The 18,071-nt window shown below is 32.9% G+C and overlaps 1 protein-coding gene and 1 long non-coding RNA gene across 2 annotated transcripts; both read right to left on the bottom strand.

Moving 5' to 3' along the window:
• Positions 1-8,358: 8,358 nt before the first annotated feature.
• LOC110896880 lies at positions 8,359-8,918 on the bottom strand. Its single transcript, XR_002568245.2, has 3 exons — positions 8,737-8,918; positions 8,494-8,565; positions 8,359-8,386 (listed from the first exon to the last, which is right to left on the bottom strand). It is a non-coding gene; the product is annotated as an uncharacterized LOC110896880 (long non-coding RNA).
• Positions 8,919-14,888: 5,970 nt separating this feature from the next.
• LOC110895388 lies at positions 14,889-16,495 on the bottom strand. Its single transcript, XM_022142701.2, has 2 exons — positions 15,484-16,495; positions 14,889-15,102 (listed from the first exon to the last, which is right to left on the bottom strand). The coding sequence occupies exons 1-2, from the start codon at positions 16,037-16,039 to the stop codon at positions 15,068-15,070; spliced, it is 591 nt and encodes a 196-aa protein (XP_021998393.1). The 5' UTR covers positions 16,040-16,495; the 3' UTR covers positions 14,889-15,067.
• Between the last annotated feature and the right edge of the window lie 1,576 nt (positions 16,496-18,071).

Here is an 18,071-nt window from a genome sequence, read left to right as displayed (position 1 = left end):
ACCTATGCTTAAACAAGGCAGCACTAACCAATATCCAACCATGATAATAACTATTTAATGTATATAAATTAATACTTATTTAGTAAATTTCAAATTATAAAAATATCTTTATATTATATATATATAGAAATATATATACTTTGTACTTTAAAGAGAAGACATATTTTCATAAAACAATCAAAGGGACAAATAAAATTATCTAAATAATTGTCTAAATATTCATGAACAAGACATATTATAAATAAATGTTCATCTTGATTAAATATTTAACAACTATTAAATACTTATAGAAATATTCTTTTATAATATATACATATTAAAATATCAAATGTTATTTACGCAAGCCAATATTTAAGTATGCTTGATATTAAAATAAACATTTATTATTTTACTTTTATAATTTAAAATACCTTATTATAAAATCTTATAGTTAAACACACTTGATTTTAAAAATAATAATCATGAGTTCTACGATATTGGGTAAACCTATTTATAAAACATATATCATTATTTTGTCAAAATTACCACGGGTTTTGATATTTTAAACCTATCTATATTTATTTATTATTCTACTTTATGATAACATAAAAAGAAAAAGGTATTTAATAAATCAAAATATCACCTATCTTTAATCAAACATTTTGATTAAAATCATCTGAATACAATTATGTATTAAGACAAAAAAAATACACTAACTTTATTGTCTTTTCGTGTATTCTTACAAATCACCCATCTCAGCACATTGATTTTCTCATATCATGATTCAATATTTGACAAAACATTTTCATGTTTTCATTTCATTTTGAACCGGTCAATCTTAAGTCCTCCTTAGGTACCAATCAAGGTAAGTTTTCCTCTGACAAAGAATTTTATTAATTCCAAAAAAGTTCTTCACATTCATTTTAAAAATCTATAGATCATATATCTTTTGGCTTGAACATAATCACCTTAGAAACTATATCATGTCATCAGGAATGTCTTATCTTTTGAAATATCCAGATTCGCTTCCTTGAAACTCTGAAATTCGAAAACGATGAATTTATTCGGTCATCATTGAATTCTTTCAATCATTACGAACACTTTGTAGCGTCCGAATAGATTTGTAGCCTGTGCTAAACCCTATTCATACGCCATTCGTTTGACTTGTCATATTCTTGGTACAATTATGTACTCAGATTACGATACACTAAATTCTATTGTCCAGTACCATTTAAGTAAACGGTATTGATTTTCGGATAATCATCAACAAATCATTTTCCATACTTCCATTCACAAATAGATATTTATCAATTCAGAATCTCCCTCAATTGATCAAAGTAAGTTCATTTCGGATATTGAATCCAATTGTTCCTATAAATCATTTTTATTTTCAAAATTCATATCCCTCAAAATATCATAATTCCATTCCACGATACATTGTTTCTCTTAATTAAAAGAAGAAACATAACCCCAAGAAAATATCATAGTCCAAATCTCGAGGACGAGATTTTTATTAAGGAGGGGAGGATGTAACAACTCTCACTAAAAATAATATTTAATATGATAATTATCCAATAAGGAAACCCTAATTGAGACACCCAAGTAATTCTGCACAAACTCTAAAAATTCCAGAACAATCGGAATCAGGATCAGGGCCCCTAAAACTCAAGGGGGGCAAACCCTAGTTGACGATTATCCTCTTAAAACGTTGTCAAAATATAAACTTTCGAATTCATTGACTCAGCAAGCCTAGTCCCACGCGTGGCAACCCTATGACCCTTAGGTGTCCCTTACGGACCGTAAGGGATTAGGCTTACGGTCCGTAAGCATGTCATTTTGGTGTATAAATAGCAGTCATCGGGACTTGAATTCTGCAATTGAAACGACGTAAAATCTCGGTCTGTACGTCAAGTTATCACAAAATCAGTTCCAAAACACACACGAATCACTAATTAGTATAGCGGGGTGCTGCTACGATGCCGGGTATTAACTCGATCGCTGTTCAATTCTTTTCTTTCCGTCAGCTTTTATTTTTGTAAATAATAGCTCGGGATTTTACCCTCTAAATCCCTAAACTCTGCTCGTTATCAGGGAATAACTCTAATCGCTGCTACGATTCAATCTCCGATCGATTATAACTATCCAACGATTGTCTGAGTGCTGCTCAAAATGAGTTATACTTTGTTATTCATCGTGATTTCGACTTGAATGTTTGAGTGCTGTCCGAACTCGGGCTATACTCTGTCATTCGTTGTGAATCCGCTGAATTGTTAAGTATTGCACTTGTAAATCGTTGTGAGGGTTTCTATCTCGTGATTATCGTTAAAGTTGAATTGAGTTAATACACTAATACGAGTTCCATTGTATCTAGAAATTAGAACTCGTAAGCAAGGAGCTGCTAGAGTACTTAATAGCTAAGTAAACTTAATAATTAAATAAACTTAGCAGCTAAGTTAGCTGAGTAGATTAATTAATCTATTAATTAAGTTAAGTATGATTAATTAATCAAGAATAATTAAGTTAAGCAAGATTAATTAAGCTAAGCAAGACTAATTAAGCTAAGTAAGTTATTTAGTTAAATGAATAAGCAAACTTAATAGTTAAGGAAACTTAATAATTAAGAAAACTTAATAGTTAAGGAAACTTAATAGTTAAGGAAACTTAATACTTAAGGAAACTTAATGGTTAAGGAAACTTCCTAGCTAAGGAATGAATCTACCTATAAATAGGAAGCTTAGGATTCATTTTCTTTGCTCATTTCTCTTCTTCTTTACTCTATACGTTGGTGTTCTAACCAATAATCACCGATGCGATGTTCTGTCCGATCGATTCAGGAACCATCTAACGAATGCCGAAGTGTTGTGCTTTGTGAATTTCGCTAAACGGAATCCAAAGTACTATACTTTGTGAATTCATTAAATGGATACCAAAGTACTGTCTGAATAAGACTATACTTTGTGAAATTCGTTAAGGTTCGAATCTCGTGACTACCGTTAAGGTTTGATTTAGGTTTTACACAAATACGTATTCCATTCTGTTAAACTATATACCGAAAATACTTCCCAACTACACACTCACAATCAAACAAACTATTAAATCATCAGAAGATCCAGAATAATAAAGTGCATGCTTAATTATCGGAAGAAGTAGAATCAAGAAGCTTGTTAACTCAATCTTGCATGCTTATAAAGTGAGTCATTCCTCTTTTATAAACTCTTTTCTCACAGTTTGTGAGTCAACTGTTTTACAAAACTCCAAGTTATTTTCAAAGTTATAATTACAGGGATTAAGTTTTTGTAATCACCAAATTACAGCCGGTATGTGGGGTTTTATATACATTACTTATTTCCCGTCACACTTGGACAAACGGGTGGCCAAGGGGTGATCTGACCACAGTCACAGACACCATTGGACAAATGGGCTAGCCAATGGATGGTCGAGTGACAAATACTGTGGGTAGTTGGTTTGATATCAGAAACATTGTAATTCCCCTTAATACTGTGAATTATAACAAATCTGTTTTATATAAAACCTGAATGAACTCACTCAGTATTTCCTGCTGACAAAACCTTTTTAAAACGTGTTTCAGGTAATTACAGTATATTGGAGTAAGAATTGGATCCGGCACCGAAGGCATCAAGAAGTGGCTTATTTTATTAATTAAATCAAATTAAGAAATATTGTTTTTATTAAAAGCTACCTTTGTAAAACATGGAACTTATTCCATCTATTTAAATAAAATCCGGTGTTTCTAAACTCTGATATTTTTCCTAACTCACGGTCCTGATGAAATTTCCGCTGCAATGTTTTTCAAAATAATCACCGGTACCACTGGACTGCTCGCGGCTTCCGATTCCGGCCAGGATAGGGGTCGGGGGTCGTGACAATATGTGTGTTTGTGTGAGTTTTAATATGGTAATATATATTGCACCCAAAAGTGTGGAAACGAAAAGAGGGTCATGTATACTCATAGTTAGCAAAAGCTTCCAAAAACATGAGCAGAGAGTCTTGAGAGTTTAGAGAAAACGCCAAGGTTATCCTACAATGAACGAGGCGTATGAGTTATGGAGTTCGGTATGGAGTTAGATTGAGGTTTCAAGATAGTATGAAAGTATATATATTGCAAGAAAATACATCTTATCTAGAAGCACTCATTATCGACAATTTTTTGCTTGTGTTTTCATGGTTACCGATTAACCCATTAGAATCCATGGTTTGAGGAACTTTGACCAAGATGGAAATAACCCAAATACATAACGTTCAACCATGACCACCCTAGCTGCAAAACAACCACCGTTAGACTCGCCACGGGGAGAATGGGGGTTCTCTCCGTGACCACCCTCCGGCGTGAGAATAAGTACAAGGTTTATGAAGAAGAAGTGAAAGTGAAGTGCATGTAACTTGAGAATTATACCTGAATTATCCTTCTATTTATAGCCGAAGTTTGGGCGGGAAAACCTGTTGGTGAAATATTGACGAAAAATGCTATTTCCGTCAGCGGATATTTTTTCCTTCCGTTAGTTACTAACGAGTGTGAGAGCACACGGATCACGATCTCGATCAACGGTTGGGGTATTGCCACGTGGAAAGTGGACAAGTGAAGATCTCTCTTCAATTCCGTGCCATCATCGTGACTTCAAAGGAGCCTGGGATGATGCCACGTGGCCATTCGGTTATAACCGACTGGTGGTGCACGATGGAGTCTTCTAGAAGAATACAGCTGTAATCCTGTGTGGCTCTTCCTCATGTTAGTTCTGTGGTAGCAGAGAAATTAATAATATCCAAGTCTGGGTATTATTTATGCGGAAGTGTGCTAAGATTTTTTATCCTTTCTGCTATGGAGATCGGCGCAAGGATTTGCTAGTTTCCTTTTAGCGCGCGGATGTAGGATGTTGTTTTCTTTCTAAGTTCTCCTTGTAGGACCAGTGCGCGGCCGCGCAAGGTCTAAAGAGGGTTAGAAAAACGAGGTTGTGGTATGGTCCCAAGTACTTGAAGCAAGGTTTTCGGGACCTTACCCCTTCAAGTCCCCCCAGTCTAGTGTTCCTCTTATGCAAATAAGTGGAGCACTAGACTATGAGAGAGAGGTGCTTTTTTGTTGTAGGGTTTTTGGCGCGGAAGTAGAGAATCTTTTTGGAGAAGATACTCTTGCTCATCATTATGATTTTGAAAATCTTGACTCTCGGCATGTGGAAAGGTACAATAATAATTGTTGATGTATGACAGGCTGTCGCTGTCAGTTGCACATTACTGACCGTATTTCCCACGCGCGAGTGAACTCGCGTTTATTGTTCTTTCTCACTCGCCCCTGACGCTTAGATAACCATGCCAACCCCGAAAAAGGTGTTGTTGCGGTTATCTAGGTTATTTATGGTGGTGAGTATATAAATCTTTTCAATTGCTTGTTTTCGTTGATCATTGCTTTCTTGAAAGCCCTTTTCTTCTTCGTCTCCTTTATCTGTTTCTTGAAAGGATTTGTAATTTCTCTCTCTCTTATGTCAACCGGAGATCATCACGAAGACTCTGCTGAAGAAATGGCTCCCGAACATCCACCATTGAAGTGGTCTAGGGAAACTTTCGACGGTTTGATTCGAAATTTTAAATTTCCGGAAAGTTGGAGTGCTCGGTATCCTGACGAGGGTCAAACGGCGGCGGATGCTCCGGCCTGGTATATCACTTTATTTTGGGACTTTTTCTCTGCAGGCAATTTCCGATTGCCTGCATTGAAATTTTTCCTTGATATTCTTGATTATTACAAGTTTCATATCTCCCAGATGCACCCTATTGGTATGGTTAGGGTTCATCACTTCGAATTTGTGTGTCGTACAATGCATATTGAACCGATGGTTCCTCGATTTCGAGTGTTCCATCAAATGCACTGTTATCAGGGATTCTATTCTTTTATGCAAAGGGCATCTACAAAAAAGATCTTGCTGCAACCCCAAAGTCGTTTCATGACTGGAAACAAAAGTTCTTCTTCATTAAAGTTGGGGTTATTCCGATGAATGACTTTTAGGGGGAAAGAGGATGTCCCCACCGAGACGATTCAGACTCCTTTTTCCGAAAATTGGTACCAGGATTTGAAGGACGTTCCGTCAAATGCTTATTTTAATAAAATATATATTTTTATTGGACGAGACTTAAATTTAGTGACAAAAATATATAACAGTCCATAATATTGTCTAAGACATAAATATATACTTATAGTCCAATTTAACCATATATATACTTATGCTCAATTAACCTTTTTAGTCAATTTGTTTATGGTCCAAAAACTAATTTGATTAAACCTATGATCAAAATATCATATCTAAATGGTATATACTTAAAGGCAAAATTTATAGGTTAATATGATATAGATTTCTAACAATTTATATATTTTGCATAAAGTATAAATTAACATGGTAAAATACAATTAAATTAGTAAATATTATATATAAGAATTTTCTAATTAATATTATGGAAATTCAGTAATTCTACAAATCTAGAATTTTTAACAAGAATTAGTAGCATGATAATCCTAGCAAATTATAAGCATATATACTAGATTATGACAAAAATAAATTCTATAAAAATAAGTAATACTGATTAGCATGAACACTACTGAAATTTCATCTTAACATTTGTCTAGAAACAATATGGAACAAATTATTTGATTCAATTTTATAAAACACAGAAATCCCCAAATGCTTATGAAACCCAAGAATTAATTAAATCTAACTGATCAACAATTGCCTTCTATCAACAGAAATTGATAGAGGGTTTTTGTAAAGCTTGAAAAATAAAGCAAGATGGACATAAGAATCACCTGAAAAGGTTAAGTGTTGAAGGAGAAATCGTAGAGAGAAATTCCAAACTCTAAAATGAAGAATCGTGACTTGAAGAGAGTTTTAGTGAAATTGGTTGTAATGCAAAAGTAGATGAAGGTTTCATTTAGTATCATAACTAGTCTAAGAACCCGCAAGTTTCGCGGGTGGCTTAACACCAACTAAACACATAAAACATTGGTTTAATACTGCTAAGATTAAATATTATGATTTTATACACGGTAAAAGACAACCGAATAAATTATATTACGACGACAAATTGAAATACATGAAACTGTCATTAATCTCATGCACGTCATTCTTAGGTGCAAGTATAGCCCGCTTGCTAAAATAATCATGATTGTTGACGTTTTCCAAGATTGAAAGATAAACAAAATCAATTAAATTGGTAATTTTGTCTACAGTAAAAATGGTAATTTTGTCTACTGTAAGATTGAGCTCCACACCAGCTCGCAACAATAATAGTGTACAAAACCAAGAATGAAAATATAAAACAAACACAATAAGTTATATATTTATAACCATAACGTATTTATAACCATAACGAACACCAACAGTTAAATTGTAAAGTATACAAACAAAAAGTTGATAATCACTTCATAAGCATCCTTTATAAGCGCATTATCCCGTAATAAGATCATTTCACCCCCCGAAACAAAATGAATATTAAAAAGAACCGAGATCCATCCGCCACTCCTACATTGTCCTGTGATTTTAGCCACTTCCTTATCTGCGAGCCCACAAACATCGAAGCTGTAAGTTTAATCTCTAGTAATAAAAGTGGTAACCACTACCCTTTTACTTTTAAATGGGTCAATTTGGGTTTTATTTTATCTCAAACGGGTCAAATTAAAAAAAATGACTGAAAAGAAAATGGAACAAATGGATTTAAACTTGTAAGTCTCCCAAAGGCTACATTCTTAAGCATAGAACCTCCTAGAAGAACTGTGTAAAAAGTTTAGATTATTATTGCAATGATAAACAAAGTAATTATTGTAAACGATAGACTAAATAGTGTTTTCGGGTTGATTTAACATAACATGAACCGTATTACAAAATTGGCCTAGCATGCCCATCTTGCCACCTCTAATCTTTATTAACATTTGGATGACGTAGCAACCAAATGTAATTCTTAAAAAGTACATTCAATAAAAAAGTTGAGAAGAACATCAGGTTACCTATTTAACAGGCCCATAGTATTCCCCATTCGTCTCTGGTCCAAATCAAACTGCCATATTCGTAGGCTTTAACCATATTATAAAATTCAGATTCTCATTTTCCCAAATTACCAAGTATATCAGTATAAACACAAAATAGGGCTTCAATACTTCAAATTGCTATCCAAAGATACACCCATCTACCCAGTTATCCAACATCTAACTTCAAATTGTTTATGTTCGTGAACTATTCGTTTAGGTTTTAAACGAACGAACATAAACGAACACACACATGCTCATTTTCTAAATAAACGAACACAAACAAAAAAATGTGTTCGATTATATGTTCGTGTTTGTGTTTGGTTAAAGTTAAATGAACAAACACAAACATGGCTTTCTTCGTGTTCATTCGGTTCATTTACAGGCCTAAGTCAACATCTATTTAAGGTTCATGTTGGAACTCGTATATCTCTTTTTTTAATACACCAAAACAAAAAAAAAAAGTAAAAGTGTAAAACAGATAAGAGTAGTACCTGAATCTTAGCTCATCGATATGTATTAACACCTGGAATGCAGGTGAGAGTAGTAAACTCATATGAAGCAACCTGGTAACAACATAATACCATGGGCCTTTAGAATGTCAAATGTAATTTGAACAATAACCATAAACTTAACAATAATAATGTAAGATGTTCTTGATACTTTTGGTGGGCCAACAACAAATTTTAAAGTATAACCATATTTAATTTCCAACAATAAATATATAAAATATGTACCTCTGAAAAAGTGTCAGTTAACTTATGTAAAAGTGTTGATTTTCCAATAGAGGGGAATCCCACAAGACCAACCCTTGCATCACCACTTTTTGTAACATCAAAACCTTCACCAGCACCACCACCTCCCTTTGATGTAGGTGTTAGAAGCTCTCTTAAATGGGTCAGTTTGGTTTGTATCAAAATAGCTAACGGGTCAAAAGGGTAAAATTTAAGAAATTTGGCTAAAAATTATACGGGTCAAAGAAGTCAAAATTTTTCCACTTGTGTATAAGCAGATGCAAAAATCCGCTTATTACTAATAACAGTTAATTTAACTTAAAGGGTAACGTTGCCATTTTAAATCAACCAAGTATTCTTAAACTGCTTACTAAAACAACTTATTTCACCATAAACACTTTTCTTTATCCAAGCAATATTTAGTTTACTAATCAAATTCTGAGCATACATATTTGTTTATGTAAATAGTTTTAAGTGTGAAATATAACTCTAAAAAAGGAATTGAAAAAAACACATTAAAAAATACAAATGGACTTATTAGAACCCATACCTTTAGTAAGCCTCGGATACTTGTACTCATTGTTGCAATATCTTGCTATCCATCAACCATGTAACCATGTTGGTCTGCATTGTAAAAAAATGTGTATCATATTCTCCCATGATATAACTTCAAATACGCACTTAGTATCATATTCTCCCATGATATAACAATGAGAAATCGTTTAAAAATCGGCAAATCAATAGGGTCAAATAAGCACTCAGTATCATCGATTTTAACAATATTATATATATAGTTTCACTACTTAGCATATAAGTGCATGAAAAGAAATGAAGAAGATGCAACATACCTTTCTTAATCTTATGTGTTATCGACTTGTATCAGTTTGCTGCTCTAAACTCCAAATCTCTTTGAGATTCAAGGAATCAAGTCCTCCCATCAAATCTACAAAAAAAATATATATAAAAATTAAAAACATGTCCAGTTAAAACATATTTTTTTATGAGAATCTTAATCAAAACTTATACGTAAGTATGATTTATGGGAGAGATCCAAAAATATAAACGATAAGAAACAAATTTAAGAAAATCGTTACAAAAAGAATAACAAACATATTCACAATTACATGCATACCGAGTTTTCATCTCTAATATACCAAAAATGCAATTAAAGTAGTGTAAGGCAAGAATAGCAGTTCTATCACTTTATATAATGTATGAATGAAAACTATATATTAGAAGATAAAATGTTAATCAAAGAAACTATATAAATTGAATATATAAAATTGATTAAGAAATTCGTGTCTAGTAATACGTAGAATTGTGTTTTAATATATAACTGAAATTGATTGATTTATATAACTAAAGGAAAGGATGTTCTAATTTAAATTGAAGAAAATAAACAGAATTTATAAAGTGGAATATAATTTTAAATTATCTATTCTAATTAATACAACTTTCCTAATTCTTAGATATGTGTTCTTGGAATTCAAAATGAGTCCAAATGTATATTGAAAACGACTTGTTAAGAAGGAAAGTATTCAATGATAATAATGTATTAAAAGATAATTGAAATTTATTTAAAATCATTGTTAAATTGAAAGATGTAATTCGAGTGCAAGTATAAATATAAATAATAAGAATAGTATTTCAAATTTTAATCATATATGACAAAACTCAAAAGGTACATTACGCAAAATTACTATTGTAGTGACATATAATAATAGATCATCCAAACAACTTCGTTATAAAATAAAACAAACAAAATCTAATTTCTTACAAAAAATGATGATAAATGATGCAAAACCGGAAATAAATACACCTAATATATTCCTAAATCCTAATAACATTGAAATCGCAAAAACAACTAATATCTTCAAAACCCTAAAAATCCTAATAACATTGAAATCGATACAAAATCAGAGATTGATACAAACACATATTCAAAAAAAAGCCCTAAAAATTGATACAACATCAGAATAAGTCAAGATAAGAAACCCCTAATATAAGAGCCCTAAAAATTGATACAAATCAGAAGCTTCACAAAAGATTCATATGTTTACTTATGTTATTCAGTGGAAATCGATACAAAATCAGAGATTGATACAAAAACGTCTTCAAAAAAAGCCCTAAAAATGATTGATAACAACATAGATGTCAACAACCAGAGAAATATGCAAACAGATTAAAGAATTGTACCTTAAATAATGCTTGACAAATCGATTGACAGCCAAATCGATGTGAAGAAACGACTGAATATGTATGGATTTATAGATCTAGGGTTTATGCAACCAATGATCCTTAAATATGGAAACTCATTCATATTTTGGAAGATGATCATAGAGAAAGATGGAATTCGGATCTCTGGTAGGATTAGAAAAACTGATATGAGAGAAGGATGGAAACTGATATATGTGTATAGATTTAGGAAAATATTAGTATGTCAAATGAAAGTGAAAAGAGGGATGCAAAAGACCTCCAATACATTGCCGCTCAAAAGAAAATTCAGACATACAATTAGATGACAGGTGGCAATGAGCTTTTTAAGAATAGGACACATAGCATAAGTTTGTTTTGTTTTATTATAAGGTATAGATTTATTCGCATTCAATATAATTCTTCTACTAAATTAATCATTCAATTTATGGTGGTTATTAAATGGAGTGGAAACCCAAAAGCTCTTAAAGGTTCTCTTAAATATATTTGGTGAATTTAATCAATGGAGGGGAAACCCAAAAGCTCTTGAAGGTTCTCTTAATATATTTAGTGATTTTAATCAAATCAATTTAAAACTAAATAACAATTCCATATTAAATTATATTTACTTGACAACAACATCCAATTCAATGGCTATTATTAAATAATAATAATGTTACTTCTCATGAATCATTTAGCCACAAGCAGCCATCTAATTTATAAATTGATTCATATATTAGTTTTAAAAATTACGTAACATTGTAAAATTGCATATGTGGTTCTAATTAAAAAAAATAACAATAATAAATGAATATCTTTAATTCGTTTTGATGTTTTGTCTTCTGAAGTATTTTTTTAATAGTTTCAAATAATAAAAGATAATAACGAAAGTTCACATTTTTATTTATTACGTTTTCGGATCCGGTTTATAAAATGATTCGGGTTTTGTAGGATTTGTTTTTCCCAGATGTTACAGTCTCCCCTACTTTTGGGAATTTCGACCCGAAATTAGGAGGAAATTGCTCGTGTAGGATGGTGTGTAGGGTTCCTTCGTGGGCGTAAGCGATATCTATTCGATTTAGTATCAGTATTAAAACTTGAATCCTAGTATCAGGTTATTCCTTAAGAATGTCAGGTAACAAGTGTTAAACACGAGTCCTAACATTGTGGAGAATGCGCTCGAACTAAGATATATTAGAAGTAAAGGTTTAGTTCAGACTAAGGCGGTAGCGTTCCTGATATGGGTTGCAAACCCAGTTAAGGATTCGCTTTTAAATGCCAAGAATGCTGAAATGAAGAACCTAAGTGACTATATCCAAGGTAGCCGGTTATAGGCCCTACGACCATTATAATCGTGAAGCCCAAAAATGGCATACCGAAGGTTGATTGTGGCTTAAGAGAGAATCATGTCCCAATGATGACCTGTAACACGAGAGAGTTTGCAACAGAGTCGTAAAGCATACCCGTGATGCCTAAACTAATTTGTGTCATGGTTTGGGATCTTGAATACATCTCTCATAAAATGCCACAATTTGAGTTGAATGATAAGGTTGCTCCTTATTGCATTCATATAACAAAGAGTTGTATCATGTTTCTGGTGTTATGGATAAGGCTGCTCCTTATTGCTTTCAATCCTTGATCATCATTGAGCTTCTAATTATTGTTGTCTGGTATGTATAATGTATTATAATCGTGTTCAGTGTACTATTCAAGAAGGGCCGGATGGACTTGAAGCTGAGGGGGTGGGCAGGCAACCACTCAACACCAGCAACAACGCCTTCTCTGGAACGCCTTGATCAGTAACTAAAGAATGCCGATCATGGTATTACAAGGGTCTTCTTAAAATGATTGTTTGGGTATATGATCATAGGGCCTCACCACATATTTAAATTACTTGAATCTTAAAGAGTTATTATTTGTTTATAGTTACGCTTATGAGTTATAATTGTAATCTGTCTATAGCTTAGTATCATGTATCTTGCATTATTGTTCTATACTTTAATTTTCCGGAATTGTATGTATACGTGTATATTTCCAACTTTAAAGTTTGTTAAAGTATAATTTCTTTATTTAATTTCTATGCCAAGCTTGAGTTTTATGTATAAGCCGATCGGAAGCCGACGCCGGTTGTGAAGAACCGTCGAGGATGTTACAAGAGACGATAGGATGCTTGAGATTGATTTGATAAAAGCTCGAGCTAAAGTGAGCTTAAACGAGCTCGAATTTGAGCTCATTTATATTGGAGCTCTTTTAACAAAAGAGCTCGAGCTTGAGTTTTATGTATAAACTTCACTAGCATTAGTGAATACGCCTATTCGTTATATATAATATTTTTATTTAATATATTAAGTAGATATCAGAACCAGTTTCATCTTATTCCTTGTGTAGGATCATCTGGTGAAGGTTGTATTTTAAGAAATGAAGATTAAAGATTTATGGAATGCTATACTCCAACAATGAAGGATCTTGCATCCAGAGATGTTTCAAAATTTACGATCATGGAATATAGAACAATGTGTGCTCGATTGTTATTTATTTGTTATTTAAAAGATGTTCCCTTTTATTTGTTATTTAAAATATGTTCCGTTTATTTATAATCTACTTTTAATTAAATCTTAAAAAATGTATAGTCATTCGTTGTTTAATAAAATGTTGTATGCATGGTTTTTAAAAACTACCCGTGTTTGCACACGGCTTTCACAATCTAGTATATATTATAAAACATTAACTAAAAAAATATTTTAGAACATATTGTGAACTTATAAAAGAATTTTCTATACTTTTTAAATGGTCATAATCTTTTTATACATAATAATATTTAAAAAAAATACATTATAAAAAAGGTATTTTATTCTCTTTAATTTGGGTAAGATATTGGTATAGCTTTAAAATATTGAAAGCTTAAATGTAAAATCAAAAATCGACTCTTGGTCGTGTAGAGGCTAAGTCATACTTGCTTAATCTCAGGAATAACGACCACATTTCATTTTGCTACTAAATAAAGACACCGTGCAAAAAATAAAACTTCACTTACAACACCCAAAAACACAACAAAGTCTTGAAGCATTATGTACAAGACCATATAGCACAAACATGTTGCAAATTTATATTACATATTATATAATTCATATATATGTATTAATTCATCACATATTGATGAATAGTGATATATTTTTGTCTTTTGTGGTTTTGTAATTTTGTTTAACTTTAGGGTTTTATTTTCATTTTTGTTTTACAAGTTTATTTCATATTTTTATAATTTTACCGTAGAAAGTTAAACAAGCTTAGTTTTTTATTAGATTTTGTTGTACGCCTTTTTTAGGATTTGGTCGTAATTCGGTTGTTATTAAGCACAGTATTTCATGGTGACATTTGGTTCCTTAGTTATTTTTCATTCGGTTGCTATTTAGCACGATGTCTAGTTTTGCATCACATGTGGTGTTAAAAATTCGTGTTTTTTTTATGTTTTTTCCCAGTTTTAGTCGTGGTTCGGTTGCTACTTAGCACAATTTTACGTTCCTACTCTGCAACGCTGATAACACAGTTTTACGTCCCCCGCCTCGCAACGCGGAGGGTTAAGACTAGTTTATATTATATAATTATATAAATTATGGGTGACAAAATTAAAAGTGATTTTTTCTACTATTTTTCTTAAAATATGAAGTATGAATGATACGATTATTGTTAAAAGTGTAAAATACATTGTTATTTTATGTATTAGCTCTCATTGCAAACAAAAATGGAACATCAATTTTAACTTTGCTTGCGTAGCCGTACGAAAATTATCACGCAAAGATAAGTCAAACTTTTTAATGACATAAACTGATTCCAATTATTAAAATTTGATGTCTATAAACAAACAAGTCACATAAAAGTAATAGAACACATAATAAAACTATGCTTGAAAATTCACATAAAACCAAAACCTTACTAAAAGATATACAAACCAAACCAAACAAAACTAATAAAACCGAAACTGAACCCATCGAAACCATTCCGTATCATCATATAATAAGTGAACACATACATCCAAAATGACAACTAAACATAACAACCCCATGAAAGCAAATATTGCCTTTTTAAAATCACAGAAAATCCCAAATGCATGTGATTACACTTCAATCCCATGAAAAAGAAACCCTTATTTTGCCCCACACACATTTGCTGTCTTCTCATCTAGTTAACACCATAATATAACACCCAATCCATTATTAATCAACTACTAATCAAATCACTAATCTCAATCCCCAAAACTTTAAACCTCATACAAAATTTTAAATATATATATATATATATATATATCAGTTTCATACCATCATACCTGTGTAATTTTTTATAATCAAACCCTAATTAGAAACACTTGAACACTCAATAAAATCGGAAAATCATGAAAATAGACATGTTGACCAAGCAATCACAAAAATGATTATATTTATATTATTAAGCCAGCAAAAAACGCAGGCTAAGCCGTAGCTGACATACAATGTATATTTTGATGATTTGCTTGGAACTTGTCTATTTTCATGATTTTCCCGAATTAAATTCATTTCTTCTTACCACTCGAAAACAACGATCCAAACCCTAAATTCAAAACCGGATTGATCCGCACTCCATTAGCACTACTACTATTGTTGCCATAACTATAACTCATCTTCCTCAATGGAGGTTTCTTCGAAGACGATGATCGCTTCGTGCTAGTGGATGATCCGGTTGAATTACTCCGAGATAACAAAGGAATTGGACACAAACTCCGTGCGTAACCGTTGCCACAGCTGCTGCTTCGTTTGAACCCCCAAAACGACTTCGTTAGGTGAGGGGGTGATTGTGGTGGCATTGGTGGTGGTGGTGGTGGTGGTTGCAGTTGCAGTTGTTGTTGTTGTTGTTTGATTTGTGTGGGGATGATTTTGCCATCGGAGAAAAGCTCGTCGGCCATGGAAGCGTCGGGGTGTTGGTTGATGCAGAAGTTGAAGTCCGAGGAGGAGAGTGATCGGAGAAGTTGCTCGACGGGGACGGTATCGGATTGGGAGAAGTCGTGAGAGAATGAAATTCTTGGGCTCATTGTTGTTATGGTGTTGCCGGTGCCGGAAGTTTCAGAGTAGAGGTTGATTGCCATTTTGTTGGAGGGAAGTGGTGATTGGTGAGTGAGGGGTGTTTGTTAAATTGGAAAGGGAGGGGTGGTTTTTGGCTTTATGGGAAAGATGATGGCTGGTTTTCTAAGTTAGTGTATAATTGATGCAAAACTTGTTTTATTAGGAGACCTGGGGCGTCACGTTATGAACCAAGTTTTACGCGTGATGTAGCGTAATATACCGTCATCGGCCCACTCGATAACGCGTAAATCATATAACGCATGCCAACTATCACGCGTGATTTTGTTACCATGGTGATGAGAGCCGGATGTGTGGAGAGTGACTGAGAAGCGATTTTTCCGGTGGAGAGTGGCTGAGGAGTGGCTGATCGATTTTTTTCCGGTGGAGAGTGGCTGAGGAGCGGTCGGATGTGTGGAGGCTCTGGTTGTGGATATGATTTAGGGTTTGTGGTGATGGAGGTTGGGTGTTTATCTGCATAAAGATGGGCCAGGCCTGTTGGACTAAAGATGGGCCGGTTTATTATTAGTTTATAATTTTAAAAAAACCATCACTAATGATGGGCATTTCCACTAAAATCGATCACTAGTGATGGAATAAAGCTCGATGACATGGCGGAACTTGATTGTATGTTGTGAGTGATGGAATTCCATCACTAGTGGAGTGCTCCTACCCCCCTTAACGGGGTGGTGTAGTGGTAAGCATCTGATCAGTCGTTTATAAAAGAGGTCTAAGGTTTGACTCTTGTTTCTCTTGGTTTCGTACCATTATTTTTTGAAGGTCATCTTGCTAGCACAAATGTGATTTACATAATCTCATCGATTAGGGTGGTATTGATAGAGTCCAGTAAGTTATCAAGGTTACGAATTCTCGTGGATATAAAAAAAAGGTAATATTATGAGTGTTGATACATTAAATCATTTGCATTAGAAGCATCCTTAGTCCAAGGATATTTGGTTGGTGGAGAGAGGTTATATAGAGTGGAAAATATCGGTAGTGAATGATGGACATAATGTAAAAAAACATTGTTGTTTAAACAGGAAAAAAAACAAGAGTCCAAGTGAAGATGTGACGTCATATGTCGATCGTACTGGTAAATGCATTGTGGATGCTCTAATGTATGTATCTGACTTGTTTACGGATTCGTTAAAATAATGACTTGGAAAGTGGATGCTCTGATGTATGTATCGACTTGTTTACGGATGCGTTAACACAATGACTTGGAAAATATTGTTTGAAAAACAAAATGATTGTTATTAATTTATAAAGAATGATACTAATTATTTATGGTTGGTGTTTTATTTATTGTTAATTTATATCAGTACTCTCTACTGATTTTTATTACTTATTTCCCTTGGTAGTAGTACTTTAGATATTTATAATGGGAAAGTGAATATGGTGCTCTTAAGCACCTAACCTTACATGTGAAACCCTCAAACTACGTAGTTTTGATTAAAAAACCCTAAAAAACTGAAAAAGAAAAATATACGTGATTTGTATTATCTCCTTGCGTTCATATCATTCCTATTCATTCTTCATTCGTTCATACCCTACAAATCTTCCTTGCCTTCTCGTCTACATTATACAATCTTTAGTGAAGAAACTTAGTTTCCTTCCTTTCAGTTAATCAATCAAGTATTCAGTTAACTGAAGGCGCATTCAATTAATCGATCTCCATGTTTTTATTTAAAATACCTAAAAATTGATTTAATGGCAGTGGCGATCGTTTTGATTAAAATACTTTAAAGCATCACCATGCATTCAATCAATGACTGTTGGATTTTGTGTTCTGTGACATACCCACGATCATCTTTATCAAAATACAAAAGGATGAAAAGCTCCATGTTTTGAAATATTAATCAATTGAAACTACATATCGATGACTCATCCATTGCAGATCGTTGAATCGATAGGTGATAAAATTGGGTGTTCAATCAAACGCGCTAAATTGAAACAACGACCGGAAACTGTTTTGATGAGAAAGTTATGGAGAGAAAAAAGTAATAAAAAATAAATAAATTCAGTTTTTTTAATCAAAACTACGTAGTTTTGAGGGTT

The sequence above is a fragment of the Helianthus annuus genome, chromosome 12, assembly GCF_002127325.2.
Source record: "Helianthus annuus cultivar XRQ/B chromosome 12, HanXRQr2.0-SUNRISE, whole genome shotgun sequence".
Taxonomy (NCBI): Eukaryota; Viridiplantae; Streptophyta; class Magnoliopsida; order Asterales; family Asteraceae; genus Helianthus; species Helianthus annuus.
Note: the sequence above shows the minus strand (reverse complement) of the source record. Positions and strands in the feature narration are given on the sequence as shown.